The 23,350-nt window shown below is 45.2% G+C and overlaps 2 protein-coding genes across 2 annotated transcripts; one reads left to right on the top strand and one right to left on the bottom strand.

Moving 5' to 3' along the window:
- Nucleotides 14,711-15,590, top strand: LOC8072040 (pollen-specific protein C13). The gene has a single exon (XM_002447683.2). The coding sequence runs from the start codon at nucleotides 14,812-14,814 to the stop codon at nucleotides 15,331-15,333; it is 522 nt and encodes a 173-aa protein (XP_002447728.1). The 5' UTR covers nucleotides 14,711-14,811; the 3' UTR covers nucleotides 15,334-15,590.
- LOC8072039 (probable glucuronosyltransferase Os04g0398600) lies at nucleotides 15,718-18,444 on the bottom strand. Its single transcript, XM_002446318.2, has 4 exons — nucleotides 17,999-18,444; nucleotides 16,871-17,259; nucleotides 16,517-16,758; nucleotides 15,718-16,430 (listed from the first exon to the last, which is right to left on the bottom strand). The coding sequence occupies exons 1-4, from the start codon at nucleotides 18,144-18,146 to the stop codon at nucleotides 15,917-15,919; spliced, it is 1,293 nt and encodes a 430-aa protein (XP_002446363.1). The 5' UTR covers nucleotides 18,147-18,444; the 3' UTR covers nucleotides 15,718-15,916.

Below are 23,350 nucleotides of genomic sequence, written 5' to 3'. Positions count from 1 at the left end.
TCTCTGTGGTCGGCATGTGCCTACCCATGGTACTTCTGCTAGTTCTGGTTCATCACCATTTAGCTCGGACATTATTTCTATTCAGAAGCCTGAGGACCTACTCAGGAGGTTTCCATTGCCCGAACCTGTTGTGATTGCTGTCATAACCTGCTTGAGGAATGGGGATGTGTACAACAACATCCGCTTCTATCCTGATCCGCAGCACCGGACTACTGCTCTCTCCCTGCAAGGTGGACATCTGTATGTTCTTTTATTTTACTCTCATGACCTTCTGCACAGAGGTTTGGCTATGCGGAGACCGGTTCTTCAAAGACAACTGGATGGTTCCCATATTCTTGCATTTCTCAGTGGATTTACTTGCCTCTTGGGATGCATACAAATTATGCATTTTCTTTGCTTTGTTCTGTTGGCACCAGGCACAAATGTCTGCATTTGAAACAATTTTATTGAAAATAAACCTGTAAACGGTTTAGGCGCCACCCTTGGTTCAGATAAAAAGCATCCTTGCCACCCTTGGTTAAGACTTGCAAGTAATTACGGTTTGCATGTTTGGTATGACTACAAAGAGTAATTCTAAGCTGTGAATACAAATGTACTATTTTAGTTATTGAAAGGATTGCATTGTCATGCAATTCTCTACTTGCATATGGCAGGATTTGATGAGGAAAATACTAAACGGTGGACAATTAAATCTGTATCTGTGGCGTTTTTACAAAAGGTGTTGGGGCATAATAAAGAAGGAAATTATGGCAGCCGTTGTAGAATTGCAGCGTGGTAATTTCAGAAATTTGTCTCTCCTTAATTCAGCTCTGATAACGCTCCTTCCCAAAAAAGATGATGCTGCCTCGGTGAAGGATTTTCGTCCTATTAGTCTCATACATAGTTTTGCCAAATTAGTCACCAAGGTGCTGGCTAACCGTTTGGCAGGGAGGCTGAATGAACTGGTGTCTGTCAACCAAAGTGCTTTTGTGAGAGGGAGATGCATTCATGATAATTTCCTTCTTGTCCAGCAAACTGCTAGGTTTCTACATCAGCAAAAACAACCTCGTATTCTTTTAAAACTGGATATCTCAAAAGCTTTTGATTCCGTCTCGTGGCCTTTTCTTCTTGAGGTTCTTCAGAGAAGGGGTTTTGGGCCAGTTTGGCGGAATATGATTTGTGGTCTACTCAGTTCATCTTCTTCTAGGGTGTTGCTGAATGGGGTTCCTGGAGAGGTTATCTATCACCGGCGAGGGCTTAGACAAGGAGATCCGTTATCCCCAATGCTTTTTATTCTGGTTATGGATGTCTTGAACAGTTTGATTGAAAAGGCAAGTAGTGAAGGGCTGCTGCAGCCCCTCTCTACGCGTAATATCCACCATCGCGTCTCCTTATATGCTGATGACGTGGTTTTGTTCCTCCGGCCGGTCGCTGCTGATCTTCAGATGGTTAATGCCCTGCTACATTTGTTTGGTACAGCCACAGGTCTCAGGACTAACATTCAGAAGTGTTCAATCTCGCCTATCCATTGCTCGGATGACGTCTTGGCTGAAGTGATGGATCATTTTCCTTGTGAAATCCAAAATTTCCCCTGCAAGTATCTTGGCCTTCCTCTTTCTCTCAAGAAGTTGACTCGAGCTCAGTTGCAACCGTTGATTGAAAAGGTGGCTGGTCGGCTTCCAGGATGGAAGGCTGATCTGATGAGCAGGGCTGGTCGGGCTACTTACGTGCAATCGGTCCTTACGTCAATCCTCATCTATTATGCGATTGCCTTGGATCTTCCTCCTTGGTGTTTGAAGGCTGTTGAGAAGTTTTGCAGGAATTTCTTGTGGAGAGGCAGGAAGGAGATAAATGGGGGTCATTGCTTGATCACCTGGCCCAAGGTTAGTCGTCCAAAGGAGTTGGGAGGCCTGGGCATTTTGGACTTGCAGAAATTTGGGTGGGCTCTCAGGATGCGGTGGCTATGGCTTGGTAAAACTGATCCTAATAAGCCTTGGGCAGCCTTTGCTGTCACGACTCATAAAAACACCCATGCTCTCTTTGCCTTGGCGGTTACTACGGTGGTTGGTAATGGGAAGAACACCAAATTTTGGACTGATAGATGGCTTAATGGATCGTCTATTGAGCAGCTCGCTCCTCATCTGTTTGCATGTGTTCCTAAAAGGCGGGCGAATAAACGTACAGTGAGTGAAGCACTCTTGGATGATAACTGGGTACGAGATATCCAAGGGCACCGTTCTGTAACAGTCATGGCTGAATACTTAGTGATTTGGGATATGATCCAGGAGGTGATACTGCAACCTGAGGTGGAGGATGTGCATAAATGGAGATTTGAGGCCTCCGGAAAATTCTCTACTCAATCGGCATATAAGGCCTTCTTTGTTGGATCAGTCCAGTTTGAGCCCTACAAGCTGATTTGGGGCAACTGGGCTCCAAGGAAGTGTAAATTCTTTCTATGGTTGGTGGCTCATAATCGTTGTTGGACAGCTGATAGGCTTGCTCGTCGGGGTCTGCCACATCCGGAGCATTGCCCGCTTTGTGATCAAGACAATGAATCGATCAATCACCTCCTGTGCTCTTGTGTTTTCTCAAGAGAATTTTGGCACCGACTGCTGCTTCTGTTTGGGTTGCCAGATATAGCCCCTCAGCCTAGGATGCTATTTTTCGATTGGTGGCAACAGTCGGGTCGTGCTTTCAACAAGGCTTTTGTTCGAGGATTTAATACTCTAATCATGCTGGGCTCTTGGATCCTTTGGAAAATGAGAAACGATATGGTGTTTAACGGCATCCTGCCGAGATTGGATCGTGCGCTGCTGCTTGCACAGGAGGAGGCAAACCTCTGGATGCTCGCAGGTGCTAAAGGTCTCAAGGGTCTGGTTGGTGCTGTCCATAGGGTTTAGTGTGTCTAGCTGCAGGTCGTCCTTCTTCCTAAACTGGCGCGCCTGTAGGTGTTTGATCTTGTGGGTGGGTGTGTGTGTGAGTGAGTGTGTATGTGTGTGTGTGTGAGTGAGTGTGTGGTTCTTGTTGTATTGGCTTTTTATGCCGGTTTACTCTCCTTTCTTAATGCAATGATACGCAGCTCTCCTGCGTATTCCAGAAAAAAAAAAAATTAATCACTGACTTATTTGAACTGATCTCGATAATATGTGGGGTTTTTCTGCTATATAATATGGCATTAGTCCATGTTAAATCTGATGTGAAGTGCAATTGCGTATACTGCAACATTTTGGGCATAAAAAGGATACCTATATTGTGGACGTTGTCGTAGCAAGAAATAAGAAGATTGACGCCAGGGCATGGCTACAGATGCTGCTGATTCCATGGCCGGTTATAAGTTTAAGTTAATTGAGTTGTTTTGACTTGTTAGCTGGTTATTTGGTCGAGATAGGATTGAACTCGAGTCATTAGCCAAGTTTGTTAGGGCCAATTCTATATACAGTGACCAGGCACATTCATTTGAGATCAAACAAAGAATAATCCTGTTTAATTTATACTCTCCTGCATGTCCGAGAAAACAAATCCTTAAACCACATAATTTGGCAGTTCACAGCTGAGAGCGCGTAGTAAGCCTCTGTCTCTTTGCTACCTTTCTATCTACTAAGCAATCACAATCTATACATGTGATCTCTAGTAACTTACAGTCAGTTCTATGTTGTGCATAGGTGAAGATTTTATATTCGTCATGGGGACCACTGGTTGAGGAATTGGCAACAATTGGACAACTGCAGTTGCTTCGGACTCTTATAACCTTCAAACTGAGATCAGCATGCAAGGCAAGGAAATTGAAAGCCAACCTTTTATTTTTCCATGATGTAAAATGTCTTCCAAGGGCCTTCTTTATGGCAGATTCTTGTTCCCTAAACATTTTCTGTGCTGGAGGTGGCAAAGTCAAGTTGTTACTTATTACTAGTTACTAGAGTAACTATCCAGGTGTGAACCAGGAAAGCATTAAAGAGACTGAGTTTCTGAATTTCAAAACTGAAAATTTTCCTTGTAAACAGAATCAGCTTGGTAAAGGTTCAATCAAATTTATGTGTAAGTTTAAACCAAAATAATCTTATCTTTTGTCATACTTCTCTGTCACCACTAAATTGAACCATGATTTGAATCAAGTTTCACACTCATATGTGCTCTTTAATAATGCGTTTTCGTCAGAAGCATTCACATCATGACTTGATTTGTGGATTTATCAAGTTCTCTATGTTTCCCTTCTGTTCTGCATTGCATATATAATCTCTTGTTCTTTTATTCTAAACCTTGTCTGGTGATGTCTCTGGCAGATCAAAGCAAAGACTATAAGCTCAGTCCTTGAGGTTTTGGTGTCTTCACTTTCTGTGCAGAAAGGAAAATTGGAGGTCAGTTCCAAACATGCCAGCAATTCAACTTCGTTATAGATTTGGTTGGTACTCATAGGTTGTGATTCAATGTTATGATCATTCATATAGACAGGAGAAGAGGATCAAACTGTGAGATTCTTACTTGACGGTATAAAGGAGCAGCAAAACTTTTGTGGTTTATTTTCACCTCTTCAAGTTATCTATATCTCGGAGGAGCCTCCAATGTTCTTGACCAGATTGCTGTCCCTCTTTTCAATATCACAGGTTTGTTCATGAAAAATTAAGGCATATTGTGAATTGAGATCATATGTTGAATAAGTGCATGAAATTATATGTACATTTGGCTGAGTGCAGTTGTCAAGATATGTGCTTGATGTTCATTTAGGGAATTTGACAAGTCCACTAAAGAGGTCCACCGCCGATTTCTCTGCCGTGGTACTGATCTCAGGTCCATTGTATCTGAATAGTGCATTGTGTTATGTGACTGAGTAATCACCTTTTTCCTCTGCTAGATCATAGGGCTTGGGACACTCTTGCGGCAGTTTGATTCTTTCTATATGACCCAGTATATTCAGGTAATCCTGTTCTTATATCATGTGATCCCCTTTCTTAGACATAAACTCACGACAGAAATTTGATCTATTTGGGTTTCAGTTCATGGTTCAATACATTCGGACGACAGAAGCAGCATTCATTGACACAAGCGGTACACACAAGGGAGCTACTCATTCCTCTGAGGTTGTACGTGCTCAGATATCTCTGTACTTACGAACTCATTTAGTGAGGTTTTATTGCCCATGTCTTTTAAGAACACAACTTGCACAACATTTATCAAGTACTATGCTAAATATGGGATGCTGTCATTTAGTGATTCTAGATGCTAATACAATCTTGATGCGTACATTTAACTGATGAGTGTTTTGTTGAGTCAATAAATACATCCTTATCACCTTGTGTTCTGTTACCTCTTCTTTTTTTTAGTATTTATCAACTTTGTTATTTATCTTGTGTCATGTGGGGACGGCAGTATAGCCGGCGCCCCAAGGGGCAGAAGGCTGCCAAAGGTCCAGAAGTATGAAAGGGCCTAATACTGTTTAGAGTATGAATGAGAGATTAAGGTGTGAATGAGAGATTGAGGTGTGAATGTGAATCAAGGGTGATCAGCCGGCTGGGCTATCTCCTATATATATGTAAGCCAGACCCTCGATTATGATTAACAAAGAATGAAGTAATCTCTAGTCTTCTCATCTAGTTCTATTCTCTAATTTCACCTTTGCTGGGCAGCCAGGCAACAATCCTGGCGCCTCCCCTACCTGGTTCTAGCTACAACCTGAGAAGCACAGGCCCTGCTGAGCTAAGCAAGGAGGCTTGTGACAACCTGGTATCAGGATTCCGGCGATCCTCCGGCCACCGATCATCTTCCTCCGCTGCCGCTCTGCCTTCTCCTCCTCCTTCACCCGCCCCCTCCACCGCATCCTCCGATTCAGCCATGTCTGAGCCTTCCAACGCAGACCTGGCCAAGATGATTGAGACGATGGCCAAGAACATGGAGACGATGCAGCAGCAGATCGTTACGCTGCAAGCCTCTCAGCAGCAGCACTCATCGTCGAGTTCTGGGCCGCACGGGTTTGCCGAGCACCACGGCGCTCGTCCCCCTCGGTTCCAGAAGATGGATTTCCCGAAATTCGACGGTAAATCTGATCCTCTATCCTTCCTCAATCGCTGCGAGTCATATTTCCACCAGCAGCGGATTCCAGCGGAAGAACAAGTCTGGATGGCATCATACAATCTCGAAGGGGGTGCCCAACTATGGTACATCCAGGTGCAGACCGACGAGGGCACGCCGTCGTGGCGGCGGTTCTCGGAGTTGCTCAATCTCCGGTATGGACCCCCGGTCCGCTCCAACCCGATGGCAGAGCTGATGGAATGCAAACGCACCTCCACCGTCGCCGAGTACCAAGATCGATTCGAGGCTCTGCTCCCTCGCGTCGGGCCGCTGGACGAGCGGCAACGCGTCCAGGCGTTCACGGCTGGGCTACGTCCTCCACTCAGCATCGACGTACAGGTGCAGAACCCCCAGACTCTGGTGCTGGCCATGAACCTCGCAAGGACGCTGGAGCAACGCGAGCAGTACTACGCCTTCCCCGGGCGCACGACGGGCCCTGCCCCCGGGGCCGCGGCCTTCAAGCCCGCGGCTCGCGGCCTCCTTCCGGGCGTCCCACAGCAGCTGGCGCTGCCGGCTCCTCCGCCTCGTACGCCGTCCGCGCCCGCCGTCATCGAGGGACGCCAATTGAAGCGGCTGTCTCAGCCCGAGATGGAGGAACGACGACGCCTCGGCCTCTGTTTTAACTGCGACGAACGGTTCGAGCGTGGCCACAACCGCGTGTGCAAGCGCGTCTTCCTCCTCGAACTGGCCGAGGCCGAGGACGACGAGGATTCGGCCGCCTCGACCGACGCCGCCGACGACCCGAAGATATCCTTGCTCGCCATGGCCGGTGTGCGCTCCTGCGATACGATGCAGCTTCGCATCAAAATCGGCGAAGCAGTGCTCTTGGCCTTGCTGGATTCGGGATCCACCCATAATTTCATCTCAGAGGATGCTGCGGGCCGCACCCCGCTCTGTCTCCAACCGGGCGGCTCCATGCGAGTCACCGTGGCGAACGGCGAGCGCGTCCCATGTCCGGGAGTCTACCGCGCGGCGCCATTCTCCATCGCCGACGAACAATTTCAGGCTGACCTCTTTGCCCTGCCACTGGCCGGCTACGACATGGTCTTGGGCACGCAATGGCTCGCCTCCTTGGGCCCGATCCTCTGGAACTTCAAGGACTTGACCATGTCGTTCTGGCTTGGTGACCACGAGGTGTGCTGGCACGGCGTGGCTGGACCATCCAGCCCCGGTCTGCGGGCTTGCTCAGCTGATGGTCTCTTGGCCACCCTTCTCGACGAATTTGCGCCGGTCTTCGCCGAACCTTCTGGTATGCCTCCCCCCCCGCACCAGAGATCATACCATCACACTTGTTCCAGGAGCCCAACCGGTGGTAGTTCGGCCATACCGCTATCCAGCGGCTCACAAAGATGAGCTCGAGCGTCAGTGCTCGGCCATGCTTGCGCAAGGACTGATCCGGCGGAGTTCCTCGGCGTTCTCTTCGCCAGTCTTGCTGGTCAAAAAGGCGGACGGCGCGTGGAGATTTTGCATCGATTACCGGGCACTCAATGCCATCACCGTGAAGAATGCATATCCAATTCCGGTGGTGGACGAACTCCTGGATGAATTAAAAGGTGCCAAGTTCTTCACAAAGCTTGATCTGCGTTCGGGTTACCACCAAGTACGTATGAACCCGGCAGACATCGAGAAGACGGCCTTCAGGACACACGACGGCCTCTATGAGTTCACCGTCATGCCCTTTGGACTCTGCAATGCGCCGGCGACGTTTCAAGCCCTCATGAACGACCTGCTGCGGCCATTCCTTCGCCGGTTCGTCCTTGTCTTCTTTGACGATATTTTAATCTACAGCAGCTCCATCGCAGAACACCTCCGGCATGTCCGTGCTGTCCTCACCGTGCTGCATCAACATCGGCTCTTCGTGAAGAAGTCTAAATGTGCCTTCGCCGCCACATTGATCGCGTACCTAGGCCATGTCATCTCGGCTCAGGGCGTCGCCATGGATCCAGCGAAGGTCCAGGCCGTGGTGGACTGGCCTCAGCCCCGCTCAGCCCACGCGGTCCGTGGCTTCCTGGGACTCGCGGGCTACTACCGCAAATTTGTCCATGGGTTCGGCACCATTGCAGCCCCGCTGACAACGCTGCTCAAGAAGGAAGGATTTCTCTGGACTGAGGCGGCCGCCCAAGCTTTCACGGCACTCAAATCGGCCCTAACGACGGCGCCCGTGCTGGCGCTTCCGGATTTCGCCCTGCCGTTCATTGTGGAGTGCGACGCCTCCACCTACGGGTTTGGCGCCGTGCTTCTGCAAGGACAACATCCGGTCGCGTTCTTCAGCCGTCCCGTTGCGCCGCGACATCAATCTCTCGCGGCGTATGAACGAGAACTGATTGGATTGGTGCTTGCCATCAGGCATTGGAGGCCCTACCTCTGGGGACGCCGATTCTTAGTCCGCACTGACCACTATAGTCTCAAATTTCTCTTGGATCAGCGCCTCGCCACCATTCCCCAGCATCACTGGGTGGGCAAGCTTCTTGGCTTCGATTTTTCAGTGGAATACAAGGCGGGCCGCAACAACACCGTGGCCGACGCTCTGTCTCGCCGGGACACTGATGACATCAAGCTCCTCGCCATCTCTGCCTCCCACTTCAACTTTGTGGACCAGCTACGGGTGTTCAACACGGAGGACCCGGCACTCATTGCACTCCGAGACGAGATCATCACCGGACAGCGATCGGCGCCGTGGGCTGTCCTTGACGGCCTCGTAACATACAAGGGGCGCCTCTACATCCCTCCTGGCGCCCCACTCCTCGACGAACTCATCACCGCCGTCCATGCCGACGGCCACGAGGGAGTGCAGCGCACTCTTCACCGCCTTCGCCGCGACATCCAGTCCCCCAGCCTCCGTGCAGCTGTCCAAGATTTTGTGCGCAACTGCACGACTTGTCAGCGGAACAAGTCTGAACATCTCCAGCCGGCAGGCCTCTTGCTGGCCCTGCCGGTGCCCACGACCGTCTGGACTGATATCAGCATGGACTTCATTGAGGCCCTTCCCAAGGTTGGTGGCAAATCGGTCATACTCATGATCGTGGATCGATTCAGCAAGTATGCCCACTTCGTCGCCCTCGCTCATCCTTACTCTGCGGAGACAGTGGCCCAGGCGTTCTTCCGCGAGATTGTGCGGCTTCATGGGATTCCACAATCGATCGTCTCAGATCGCGATCCGGTGTTCACCTCCACCTTCTGGAAGGAATTGATGCGGCTTTCTGGAATCAACCTTCAAATGACGACGGTTTTTCATCCCCAGTCTGACGGTCAAGCGGAGGCTGCCAACAAGGTGATCACTATGTACCTCCGCTGCCTCACCGGTGATCGCCCCCGCCAGTGGTTACGCTGGCTGCCCTGGGCAGAGTACATCTTCAACACTGCATTCCAGACAGCACTCAAGACTACGCCGTTCACCATCGTCTACGGCCGGGAGCCACCATCTATTCGCTCCTATGAGCCGGGCGAGACAAGGGTGGCAGCTGTGGTTAAATCCATGGCCGAGCGCGAGGAGATGCTGGCTGATGCTCGCGCCCGGCTGGAGCAGTCCCAAGACGTCTACAGACGCGTCTACAACAAACATCACCGCGAGCTCAGTTTCGCTGTGGGTGACTGGGTGTGGCTGCGGCTCCGTCACCGTGCGCCCGCTTCCCTTCAAGGTGCCACCAAGGGCAAGCTGCGTCCTCAGTTCTTCGGGCCATACCGGGTTGCCGCCGTCATCAACGACGTCGCATACCGCCTTGAGCTGCCTCCGCGCGCGCGTCTCCATGATGTCTTTCATGTGGGTCTCCTGAAGAAGTTTGTCGGCACGCCTCCACAAGCTCCGCCGGCGCTTCCACCTATCCACCATGGCGCAACGCAGCCAGTGCCAGAACGCGCATCCAAGGCTCGGCTCGCCCGCGGTGTTCGTCAAGTCCTAATCCACTGGCAGAATGAGCCAGCTGCCTCGGCTACATGGGAAGATCTTGAAGATTTCCAGGACCGCTACCCCGCATTTCAGCTCGAGGACGAGCTGCTTCTCCAGGGAGGGAGAGATGTCATGTGGGGACGGCAGTATAGCCGGCGCCCCAAGGGGCAGAAGGCTGCCAAAGGTCCAGAAGTATGAAAGGGCCTAATACTGTTTAGAGTATGAATGAGAGATTAAGGTGTGAATGAGAGATTGAGGTGTGAATGTGAATCAAGGGTGATCAGCCGGCTGGGCTATCTCCTATATATATATGTAAGCCAGACCCTCGATTACGATTAACAAAGAATGAAGTAATCTCTAGTCTTCTCATCTAGTTCTATTCTCTAATCTCACCTTTGCTGGGCAGCCAGGCAACAATCCTGGCGCCTCCCCTACCTGGTTCTAGCTACAACCTGAGAAGCACAGGCCCTGCTGAGCTAAGCAAGGAGGCTTGTGACATCTTGTATGGCAAACTTTTTGCAGGCGCCAAAAGCAGTGTTTTGGTTGATGTCCTTATGCAAGTACATGGATATCTCGAGGGATGTAGTGGAGTCGTGCTTGCCCGCTTCTGCTCTTGCTATCCTCCAGTCTTGAGTCTATAGTTCAGCGGGACCTCAAATTGTGTTGGCTCTCGTCTTTTAAAAAAAATGCATTTTCTTTCTATTTCATGTAATCATGTCCTAGAATATGGACGCAAACAAGCTGGAAAGGAGAGTCGCACCTGATGTGCATGCATCAGTGGAATGCAAAGAATGCTGGACATGCGAGATTATGCTTTCACTCACGGGGTGTGCTACGGGTTCTATGGTTGAAAACGGTCGCGTTAAATTGCTTTTGTCTTCATTTTTTTTTCATGGAAACGGGATTAAAATGGTATAAAAATGAATACGGCACCGGTATACAGTAGGTTCATGTTGATGGGTGTCGCTTGATGCCGAATCAACAGTGTTTTTCTCAAACAAAAATCAGCGAATAGTACTTTTAGTTATGTCTTTTCAGATAAGTGAATAGTAAAACAAAATAGTTTATATGACACCATATATGTAGCAATAATAAGCCAACTTGTTCATACACACATGTAGACTGATAGATTCAAATAGACAAGACACTGGAGGCTGATATATAGAAAAAAAAATAGTATGATATCGTTGAAAATTTGTATACCAAAACGGTAGAAACCATATTTTGTTTTCATATTTGCAGTTTCTTTTCTCTGCAAAAACAGAATGAAATTCCCAATAGGCATCCATTCACTGAAGGGCCAACGTCCATACCAGCAGTTAGGGCCAACGTCCATACCAGCAGTTAGGATTAGTGTTAGAGATTAATCATATCATTAAAGGGCCTGTCCTTTGGTGAACAGTTGTCTCCCTTGGAGACACCTTTTCTTTTTTTTGGGAAAAAGAGGGATCTTTATTTAGCCGGTACAAGGATTACAATCATGCTTCAAGAGGTCAACAACGCACGCAGGTGCTTGCCTCAACCATGTCGCGCTATGGACATTTTGTCTAGCTAAATGAGCAAGTTCATGAGCAACACCATTATAATCCCTCTTGACCTTTTTAATCTTCCACTCAAACAACAGTTGCAGATATTCTTTGGCTTCAAGGATGGTCCACCGGAGCTACGACCTGTCCTCCCTAGCGTCTCCTAAAGCAGTGACCAGTCTGGCTAAATCAAACTCCAAAATAGTTAGCCCCGGACACCACTGTGAAGCTAGACTTAGACCATCCACGCACGCATGTCCTTCGGCTTCATCTGCTGAGGCACATCGATGTAAGACACGCCATGCTATTAGGAGGACCTCGCCCTTGTGATTCCTAATCACAACTCTAACACTGGCTTCACCAGTAGCGTTTACAAAGGAGGAATCAACGAACTTTAATCCAACCGGCTGGAGGAACTTCTTAGCTCTGGTCTATGGCCGGCGTACTGTTGAGCCGGGACTTAGCAATCCAACACTTCGCCTTGCCTTTTCCATCAAGAGTCTCATGTTGACTAACCTGTAACAATGTATCTCTATAATTTAGCAAGAAGAAGACCGATTCAGATATGGAAGTAGATCCTGAGTTGTGTGTGGCATTATTATGTAGCGACCAGGCTCTCCATATTATGAGAATGATCAGGTCTCCTTGCTCCCGAGTACATTTATCAAGCATCAGTAAGAACCAATCAGGTCTTGTCTTCCTAAATAGCATATCATCAGGAATTGGCCACTGCTCCCGCATGGCGCATCAAAGATTTCTCGCTTGTGGGCACTCCACTATGGCATGGTAGTTGTCCTCCACAGCACATTTGCATAACGGGCATTGCGAATCCATTTCAAGCTTCCTAATAAATTTATTTTTCTGTCGGTAATATGTCTCTTACTAATTTCCAAGCAAACATGCAGACTTTTGGTGGGACAGCAGCGTTCCATACTATGAGATCAATGAAAGACTAGTTTTTTTTTTCCAAATCACTGTTGATTTACATTCACTTTCAACACGTTATCAGACATTTTGCTCTACGGAACATAGAGGAGAACGACATCGACAGAGGCACATGCCTCTGAACTCCCATCATTTTTACAGGGGTCGATTTGATGGAAGAGGAATTATGACTAGTGGATAGCAGTACCGCTATTTCTATTCTTAGGGAAACAAAATATTTCCAAACTCTTACTAAAAGACAAGGGATGTGTTGACAATCGTTGGGCGCGATGCTACAATAATTGGTTTATGTCGTGCCACTATTGTACTCTCTATGGGTACCTAAATTACAATTGAGGATGCATTATTATATCCGGATTCAAAGTGTACCTTATTAAGTTATAGAGATATCCGTCAAAATGGTTTCCATATAGAAACCCTTGATGACAATAATGAGGAAATTCTCCTTGTTACTAAAAACAACAGATATGGCAAATGAATTGTTGACAAAATTCCCTCTTTTTTGTCCGAATTGTACTACGCATACATCAAACCCGTAACACATGTTGCATACAAGGTAGTTTTTCAAAAGGTTGACGCATTCAGAACTTGGCATGATCGTCTTGGTCATCCTAGTATAAGGATGATGCACAAAATTATCAGGAATTCCAATGGTCATGAATTAAATACTGCTAAGTTCCCCAAATCTTCAAATTTTATGTGCACTTCATGCGCTATAGGGAAATTGATCTTATGTCTATCGCCCATTAAGATCCAAAATGAGCCACTTAAATTTCTTGAACGTATTCAAGGAGATATTTGTGGCCCCATACAACCAACGTCTAGACCGTTCATATACTTTATGGTTCTAATAGATGCATCTACTAGATGGTCTCATGTGTGTCTTTTGTCCACACGTAACCATGCTTTCAAAAAAATTATTGCTCGAGTTATTAAACTTAGAGCACATAATCCTAAACATCAAATTCAATCAATTCGAATGGACAATGCTGCTGAATTTTGCTCAAAGGCTTTAAATGATTATTATATGGTTTTGGGAATTCAAGTTCAGCACCCTGTCCCATATGTCATACACAAAATGTTTTAGCAAAGTCTCTTATTAAGAGAATTAAACTCATTGCAAGACCATTATTACAAAATTGCAACCTACCAACTTCATGTTAGGGTCATGCAGTTTTACATGTTGAATTCAATTGCGTCCAACTGCATATCATGTAGTTTCCCCATTTCAATTAGCACGTGGGAATATGCTAAAGATTTTCCATCTACGGAAACTCGGTTGCGCTTTATACGTACTGATTTCACTACCAAGCGTACCTCTATGGGTCCACATAGGAAACTTGGTATCTATGTGGGATATCAATCTCCATCAATTATCAAATACCTCGAGCCTCTTACAGGAGACTTATTCACGGCCTGGTATAATGACCGCATGTTCAGTGAGGTCCATTTCCTGGCATTAGAGGGAGATTTCAAGTACCAAAACAAATGCCAGGAAATCAACTGGAATGCCCAAGGCATTTCCTCCTCAGATCCAAGTACTTTAGAGACTGAACAACAAGTTTAGAAAATTATAAGCTTGCAACATATTGCAAATAACCTGCCAGAACTTGTCATGTGATAATCTCACTGACCTATTTACTAAGTCCTTACCAACTTCTGTGTTTCAAAAATTAGTACATGGAATTGATATGCGGTGACTTCGAGATTTGCCAAAATTAGGGGGAGACATCGTGTAGATGCCACTTATACCAGCATCATATTAGGTCAGTCTCAATAAGGTTTCATTAGAGTTTAATGCATATTAAATATGCTGATATGGCGCTATATTAATGAAGAGAGAGATGATAAGAATTTTATGAGAATAGAGAGAGTCTCATCCTCATGAAACTTCTATACACTGTTTTCAAAATATGGATGTATTGGAAACTGAATCATGAAACTCCCACTGAAGATGACTTTATACTCTTTTCTTTCACAAGTTTTACTCAAAAGGTTTCTTGTTAAAGTTTTTAATAAGGTAATATTAACATAAGCATGTGTCATATTTTCTATTTTCCCTTTTTATACATAGAAGTCGTCCAAGTTTTGTGGACCGCAGAGAAACTCAACCAAACTCCAAATTTTCACCATATCTCACCTTCACATGCCAATATGCCACAAAACCAGGTCAAAACGGCTTTGCTCCTATTTTTTGAATGGTCAATACGGCTTTCCTCGTCGCCCATGCACTATCTCTGCGGGCAGCCAGACAAATCTTCGGTCTCGTGATTATTTAAGGACACCCTAGGCCCTGTTGCGAAACCAGGCTAGTTTCACTACCCTCGTCTCACCCTCCCTCACCAAATAAGGTCCTGCCCTTTCCCGACATTCACAGGGGGGCAGAGGGGAAAACACATTCATCCGGCGGCCATGGCCTCGATTCTGGTGACGACGACCACCGCCACCGCCATCCTCTTATGCGTCCTCTTCTGTGCCGCGGCGGCTAACACCACCGTCGCCAACGACCCCAACCTCCCCGACTACGTCATCCAGGGCCGTGTCTACTGCGACACCTGCCGCGCCGGGTTCGTGACCAACGTCACCGAGTACATGGCGGGCGCCAAGGTGCGGCTGGAGTGCAAGCACTTCGGCACCGGCGAGGTCGAGCGCGCCATCGACGGGGTGACCGACGCGACCGGCACCTACACCATCGAGCTCAAGGACAGCCACGAGGAGGACATCTGCCAGGTGGTGCTGGTGCAGAGCCCGCGCAAGGACTGCGACCAGACGCAGCCGCTCAGGGACCGCGCCGGCGTCCTGCTCACCAGGAACGTCGGCATCGCAGACAGCCTGCGCCCCGCCAACCCGCTCGGCTACTTCAAGGATGTCCCGCTGCCCGTCTGCGCTGCGCTGCTCAAGCAGCTGGACTCCGACAATGACGACGATCAGTAAAGATCACATACTGTTGACGACGACCACCGTGGTCGTCGCTGACAGGCTGCGCAAAACTACAAATCCTCTTCAGTCTTCACCTGCTGGCCTACAAATATAATGGTACAGAGTCGAACGCATGGATATAGCAGTATCTGAGAAAAGAAAAGAAAAAAGGAAAAGAAAAATGTTAACTGCTGTATCTGAGAAAAGAAAAAAGCAAAAGAAAAAATGTAACTTACAGTCCTGTGGCTCTTCTGAGTGCTGGATTCTTGCAATTGTCACCCATTCTTCGTTTTAACGTACAAGTTGCAGTGCAAGACGGCTGAAACAGACAGCAATACCAGCTCTGGCGAGAACTTACCGACAGAAATAACCAACCTAACTAATAATAACCTGCGGATCTGAAAGCAAGATAAATACCATTTCATTTATATCGGAAATGAATAAGTTACATCATTCTCATAAGGACTAGGCACGGCCAAGGTGTATTTTTGCACCTAAAGCACACAGCATTTTGATCACATCGTATTTCATGAAGCACGCATTAGTCCTAGGAGGTGCTCATGGCAGAGCTTATCCAAGAAGACAGCTCTTCTCTTCTCTACCACGGCTTCAGATCTCCCACAGGTCCGGCAGTCCAGTTGAGATGCTGATCGCCAGGTTGTAAGTACGTACCCTCCGGGTGAGGGAGCTTCCGAGCAAGGCCGTTCAGGATTTGGTGGAACGCATCCCTTGGTTGCGCTGGCTGCGGGAACAGCATGGCCTGCTTCATTGATGGATTTGCAAGTAACCTTTGCTTTCTTAAGATGTCATCTATAGGCATCGACGTGAGGATTGTGTCTAGCTTTGGGACATCCTTCTCCTCGACAAAGACACCAATTTCCTCCCATGGGATTGCATCCGCAAATGGAAGCACAATATCATCAGCTATGATGACTGGAATGCAGCCAAAGACCACAGCCTCAACCAACCGAGGGCTCCATGGTGCCCAGCCCAATGGGCAGAGGCAGAAGACAGCACGTTGCATGTCTTCGTAGTAAGTGGCAGGGTGGTCCGTGGAAATGTCAAATAGAGGGTTGCTCTTGAAGTTCTCCCATAGCGAAGCTCGCGCACCTCTGTATTCAACAATATTGAAGTGAATAAAGGTATCAAACATTAACACAAGATTCAAATATGTTCAAACTTGAAAAGCAGTTGCTACCTTGCATAGTACCCGCCCTCAGGGTCGTTCCCAGTGTCATAGAAAAGTCCCCGGAAGTAAACAAAGATTGAGCGTGGAGTGTCAGGGGAAATCAAGTGAGCTTGCATTTTCTGCGGTGGAGCAAAGGGTGGAATAATGATGGAACCCTCCTTCAGACAAACATGATTCTCCTGTCCAAAAGTTTGGACCAATGTAGCACGTCGCAGCAATGGAAGAATTCCACGCTCAATAGCCTTTTCTTCCTGGAAATGCCAATACAATTGTTACGCATACAACTTCTGAGTGAAATGGTAGTCAAGGCATTAAAGGGCAAGATTGCACACAATGAAAAGCATGATGAACATGGGTACTCACCTGATAGTGGAAGCATGCTGCAAAATCATGAGGAACAACAAAGAAGTGATCCGCTCCATCAGTCCTATTCCAGAAGGGCCATTTGTTTGAAATATATTGGATTGCACTCCTCATCACCCGTGGTGACTTAAATGGCAAGGGCAGACCAGCATTAGTTAAATCACAAGTAGTGTAAACTGGTGTATAGAACCAATCAGCTTCCTTGGGATTTAGTGTCCGGACAGCACTTGAGAGCAAGAAACGGTGCATGAAAATTTCGGCGGCAAACATGTGACTGAGGCACCGTGGATCTTTAGTGACCATCTTCTTGTTGTACTTCCTTGGTAAGTCATAAATGAAGACCTTCAACCTCCCCACAGGATTATCCTCTAACACATCACCAGCACTCCCTACAGTTCCATAATTGCCGTTTCAGTACACACAATACAAAATAGACAAATTCAAGAGCAAAACAATCATATGGAGATTTTTCTACATAAAATTGCGAGCAACCTCTCCATGTTGACTACAGTCTAAGCTTATGATGGAATAGCCTTTCTAAAGTTGAACCAATTCATGTCATTAAGTTGGGCTCATCTTTGATTCCATACCATTTCAGCCAACCGAACCCAAATTACCTGTATACGGCTGCATATAAAGAAGGTTTATTTTCCATGTTTAGATATTTGTTAGGATCAACCTAACAAAAGCAAGAGATTCTTGTGGATTAAATGAAGGAGACACCCAAAATTAACCCTACAACTAAACGGTGATAGTACCATCCACAAAAAGGATCGAGCTTCAACCTGAAAACTTTCACGGCGAAAAACTTAAAAAGAAAAGGCAAAAAATGGAAAGCAAATTCGGCTGAACTGATGCAGATTTGTCTATCAGCCTCAAAGACGTCCTAATCCACAAGTCTAATCGACAGCAACAACTAACAATATTCAGAAATCAACCTATTCAATCTCCAACTCCACAGCTACAAGAGATTAGTATCATTCGGAACGAAGAAATCAACAGCTACGTAGGCCTCGGATTCCAAGGTAGGCTACGAGAAGCAACACGTCGATGGGGAGGGGGGAAAACAAGTTCCTAAATCACACCAGAATCAACTTCGGAAATGAAGAGGGGAAGAAGGTGGGGCACCTGAGATGCGCTCGCTATGCTGCTGAACGGCGTGTTCGGCCTCTCCGCCGCCGCCGCCGGCTGCGGCTGCTGCTGCGACCGGCGGCCAGAGGGCAGAGGCGGCCAAGAGCAGGAGGGCCACGGGGAGCCACCTCTTTCGTGATCCCATCCCGGACGACCTCTTCGGCCTCGGCCTCCCGCAGCAAAGAGCGAGCTTGACGAGGGGATTGGATTTAGGAATTCGATAAACAGGAGCAGGTTGGGGAAACTAAAGAAAAGGAGAGATTTTGTTTGGGACAAATGGAGAGAGGAGGAGGAAGAGGAGAGAGAGAGGAGAATGGGTCCAGCCACCAACTAGTCCACAGTGATCAAACGGAAACACTCCACTGAATCCACAGTTTTATCCATTTCTTTTCCACAGTCATAGTTTAGGAAAAGGCAAGTCCAACTAGTGTTAAATCTCAACAATTAATAATCACTGCTCCTTCCATTTTCAATTATAAGGTATCATGATCTTTTTTTTCTACTTATCTACTATCTAGACACAATGATATATCTAAGTATAGCAAAAGCTATGTAACTAAAAGAAATTAAAATAGTTTATAATTTAAAACAGAGGGCATATCATTTTTGGTGTTTACCAATCTAGTGAATAATTCTCTTTCCATAGTTTTGATACTAAGGCCCTGTTTAGTTTACCCCATAAAATTTTTTCATCCATACCATCGAATTTTTGGACACATGCATGGAACATTAAATGTACATAAAAAAATAAACTAATTACACAGTTTGGTTGAAAATCGCGAGACGAATCTTTTAAGCCTAGTTACTCTATGATTAGCCTTAAGTGCTACATCAACCCACATGTGCTAATGACAGATTAATTATGCTTAACAGATTTGTCTTGCAGTTTCCTGACGAGCTATGTAATTTGTTTTTTTATTCGTTTCGAAAAACCCCTCCCGACATCCTTCCGACACATCCGATGTGACACCCAAAATTTTTTTATCAGCAATCTAAACAGAGCCTAAATACATAAAAAAGTTATCTGCTTTTTGTCTTGATTGAGAAAGTTTGTTACCAACTGACAAAATGTATAAGAGTAGCTCTAAGAGTCTTTTGATATCTTCCCTTATTAATAGAATTAGAGATTTTGTTAAAAAAATATTTTCCAACTATTTCTTTAATTAGATCTCAAAATACTGTTGTTCTTTAGATTTATCACTAGTCAAATATGGAGTACGGGGTTAACTCTTTAGACTGCACATAAGATATAAAGAAGTTGTTGAAAGTCAAAAGATATAAGAAAATGATTTTTATTCAATGACTCCTAAAATAATGATTAAGAGAGTGAGTTCAGGGAAAACCCCTAAAGATACTCTAATTAAGGATCGCTGGACAAAGTAAAACTAGATACCACTTTTATCGGGCTAAGGCCCCATTGACCGCACAAATTGTTTTCTAGACCCTATATTTAAGAAGAAAAAAGATTGGTTTCTAACTTTCTATAAATTTTCTATACAGTTTTGTAATTATTTCTAGTTTTTAAGATTTAAACACAATTTTAATGTGATTATGATGAGTCTCAGTATATGACTTAAAATCTGTTGATTTCAAACTAAAAAATCATTGCGGGAGCTTCTGGCTAAACAATGTTTTACAAAGAAACTTATGTCGTGCCAGTCTAACTCTCGGCGACACTATACTAGTAGGCTTCGTTGTGCGAAAGATCTACAGGCTTTAGGGCTATCCCATATTGTTCGTCTATCCATCCGTGTATCTTGTTTACAAGTCTTGTAAAGGTTGTACGGTAGCTTGTCATGTACGTCTAATCAGCTGCGTATCCTATTTAATCATCGTTTAGCCTATTTAAATAGCCATTTCACCCAAATAAATAGGTAAGCGATAAGTGAACATTTAGTCCATCTAAACAGTTAGGCTAACACTGATGATATTATAGGTAAGAATGTCTAGTTTAGTAGCATTTATATCTTTTATATGACCTAGCATATAACAACACTTATTCAAGAAAACACAAAATATATCTTTTGCTCATGGAATAATATGTAAGGAAAACATGAATAATGATGAGAAACTTTTTGTGTCCTGCATATCCAAGTGTTTATGCAAATAGCCTAAGATGCAGGTCACGGTACATAAGAGCACTTACAATGCAAAAATTAGAATAGGTTCTATATACATCATTTATACTGTCATGTAAGTTTTTAGCTGATGTGGCAAGTAATTTGCTATAGAAAGAGAGAAAAACAAGAAACCATTTCTAATGAAGAAACTAGGTCTTCGCACATAGCAATGATGGAGGAAAACTACTTGAATTGCGTTGAGGAGGACAACCATCATTTCTATCGGGTCCTTCAATCTTGTGCATCCTTAGCCCTCCACATTGGTGAAAGCCTGAAACTTTCGTCGCCAAAACCCCCCTGTGCACACGCCCAACAAGCACAACAGCATGCCACACGGGCAATGGCCTTCACCCGTCTCCTCGTGCTTGCCACCTTCCAGGTCCTCATCCTCTTCATCCTGAGCGCGGGCGAGGCGCGTGCAGTGAAGGATGGAGCTACACTACCTCCGCCATAGGGTTTGATGGTCATTGCTGATTAGGGGGATTCGAGGGTGTCCCACGTCTGTGGCGACATCGCAATGTCTCGCTACAGCGGGAAAGGGCTCGCTGGCATGCTCTCAGCTGCCATCACGCTTTCCAACCTCCGGCCACAAGAAGACCCTCGCTTGTAGAGGATTTGCCAAAGAGAGAGAAGCAGACAATGAATGATTGCTTAGATTTTTATTCGGACCCACATTGCATTGTGAAAAATAGTTCCTAGTATAAAGTTGTGGAATATACAACTAGGGGTTTTGGAGCGCCTTAACTCATCGTGCCGAGGTGTTAGACACATAATCTTTTTTTAATGCCATGTCGTGACCCACACTAAAACCTAAAATATTGTGTTATGGCTAACCTAAAATAGCATGGCCTAAATCCTAGTATCTTCGTGATAGCTTCCCTCTCTTAGGGCATCTCTAACATTGCCACTTCAGTCTTTCGCTAGCTTATTGAAATCCATGTCAGCACTTTGCCTATGTGGAAGAGAGAATAAAGAAAAGAGAAGAGATTATTTCTTATCTCCATACTTATCTCACTCAGAATATGAGACCATATATGGGCCACTGGGCCTACCCATAAAGAAAGAGAGAAGGAGAGAAGATGTAGAATAAAAGGTCACTTAGAACAGCCCCAACACGCCACTCTATCTGGTGATTTCAATCGCTAAATTTGCACATAACATCCACGTCGCGTGGAGTAGTGGTCTTGCAGATGTGCAGAGCAGCTTAAAGAGGCTGCAAGTGCTTCACTGACCAAAAAAAAAAGTTGAAGCCACATTGGAGAGGATGAACAGCGTCCCTATCACATATGTATCATCTGAAAAGAGTGTGGAACCATTTAGAAGCTATAGGAGGGCTGTATATCTACGCTTGAAGGACATGAATTTTCTTTACTCCTCGTTTATGTGTACTATACCTTTTTTATGAGGTTAATATGCTTGTTAGCTCGAGTTGGTAGTATCATTATATGTACTCCCTCTATCTCCTAGCCGCATTCAACGCGTGGAACGAGACAATACAATAATGGCCATATGCAGCGACAAAAAAGAGGCCCTTTGAACCTAGGACTCACGACTCAAACCTAAGCTAGCCATTTAAGCATTTGGTTGCTTCTTGAAAGAAATGCCCCCACAGTCATATTTATTAGGGGTAGAAATGGAAAACTAATCACTAATTAATTACTTCTTGATAAGCACAATCATATTCTAAATGTCAATAAATTTGGGTATGTAAGGACCAAAACTTATGTAATGAAGTGACATGACATACATGAACTAGCTGATGTCTTGTACTGTTTTAGGACGTTCTTGGGCCTTGTTTAGTTTCCAAAAAATTTTGCAAAATTTTTTAGATTCTCTGTCACATCGAATCTTTAGACGTATGCATGAAGTATTAAATATAGACGAAAATAAAAACTAATTACACAGTTTGGTCGGAATTGACGAGACGAATCTTTTGAGCCTAGTTAGTCCATGATTGAACAACATTTGTCAAATACAAACGAAATTAGTACTATTTATATTTTGCAAAATGTTTTGCAAGTAAACAAGTCACATGTGGATATACAAAACACTTGCATGTCCTAGTCACTGAGGCCTTGTTTAGTTCGCAAAAATTTTCAAGATTCCCCGTCACATCGAATCTTTGGTCACATGTATAGAGCATTAAATAAAGATAAAAATAAAAACTAATTACGCAGTTTACCTGAAATTCGTGAGATAAATCTTTTGAGCGTAGTTACTTTATGATTAGACAATGTTTGTCAAATAAAAACGAAAGTGCTACAGTAGCCAAAAAGCCAAAATTTTGCCACCTAAACAAGGCCTGAGTAGGCCGAATTTGTTTGTACTATTCCGTGAGCGTTTGCAATCATCGATGAGCTGACACTTGTTTAAGAGGACGTCGAATTCGACATGGACTCGCTTTTCCTTCACGCTACCGTTGACGCCTTCCCCTTGGACCGTCGAATTGGAGGCTGGCTGACACTTGACGAGTTCATCGAGTTGCCATGTGCGGCTCGAGTACCTAGTTTCTTCGTTATCACGAGACCTAATTCTACTTTGCCACGTATATGTATAATCTCCGATCCCTAGAAAATATTTTGCCTTCTGTTTACGTTAATGTTTCGGTATATAAATATGCGTGTAGTATTTAGCAACCCACGATGAACATTGTTTAAGGTAACACACTGGTTATAATATTAGACACATTTTTTCTCTTCTTAATACAGTGATACACAGCTTTCTGTAGGTTCGTGAAAAAAAAATAGACGCTATTACAACACTGTAAAGACATTAAAACGTGTTTAGGGTAAACACGTTTTCCAAATTTGTCAAGCGTTGAACTGAAAGCAACAGCAACGTATTTGAAGCTTTTCTTTCATGGACAAATAATGCTATATACTCGAGTTTTAAGTTATGCTTATTATGCTTACTATACTAAGACAAATAAGCAAGTTAACAATTAAACTAACTAATTAGCAAGGAGCAAGCTTTGTTATAAGATTGCTTGGATACCTGAAACCGAGAGAAACGATTCTCCGTTTTTCACTATACAGGTGAATCGGCTACAACCTTAATCTCACACCGATTCTTGTTCTCAGTTCTCACCTCGTGCAATTTTTCCTTGCAGATTTTACTAAGAATCAAAGGCAAGTTTGAATAGATCGTACTGAAGTTCTTCGTACACAAAAAGTTCTTAAATTTTTATTTAAAAAATATATGTTTGAAGAACTAGAATCTAGCCTATCAG

Source organism: Sorghum bicolor, chromosome 6, assembly GCF_000003195.3.
Source record: "Sorghum bicolor cultivar BTx623 chromosome 6, Sorghum_bicolor_NCBIv3, whole genome shotgun sequence".
In the NCBI taxonomy this organism is placed as follows: domain Eukaryota; kingdom Viridiplantae; phylum Streptophyta; class Magnoliopsida; order Poales; family Poaceae; genus Sorghum; species Sorghum bicolor.
The sequence above is the reverse complement of the archived record's forward strand: the minus strand, read 5'-3'. Positions and strand labels throughout refer to the sequence as shown.

Bases quoted from the DNA above. Each gene is read 5' to 3' on its own strand.
- LOC8072040 (XM_002447683.2), top strand. From the start codon at position 14,812: ATGGCCTCGATTCTGGTGACGACGACCACCGCCACCGCCATCCTCTTA.
- LOC8072039 (XM_002446318.2), bottom strand. From the start codon at position 18,146: ATGGGATCACGAAAGAGGTGGCTCCCCGTGGCCCTCCTGCTCTTGGCC. The intron at 17,260-17,998 runs GTGCCCCACCTT...ATGGAACTGTAG, and splicing joins GCATAGCGAGCGCATCTCAG to GGAGTGCTGGTGATGTGTTA. The intron at 16,759-16,870 runs GTGAGTACCCAT...TGGCATTTCCAG, and splicing joins CAGCATGCTTCCACTATCAG to GAAGAAAAGGCTATTGAGCG.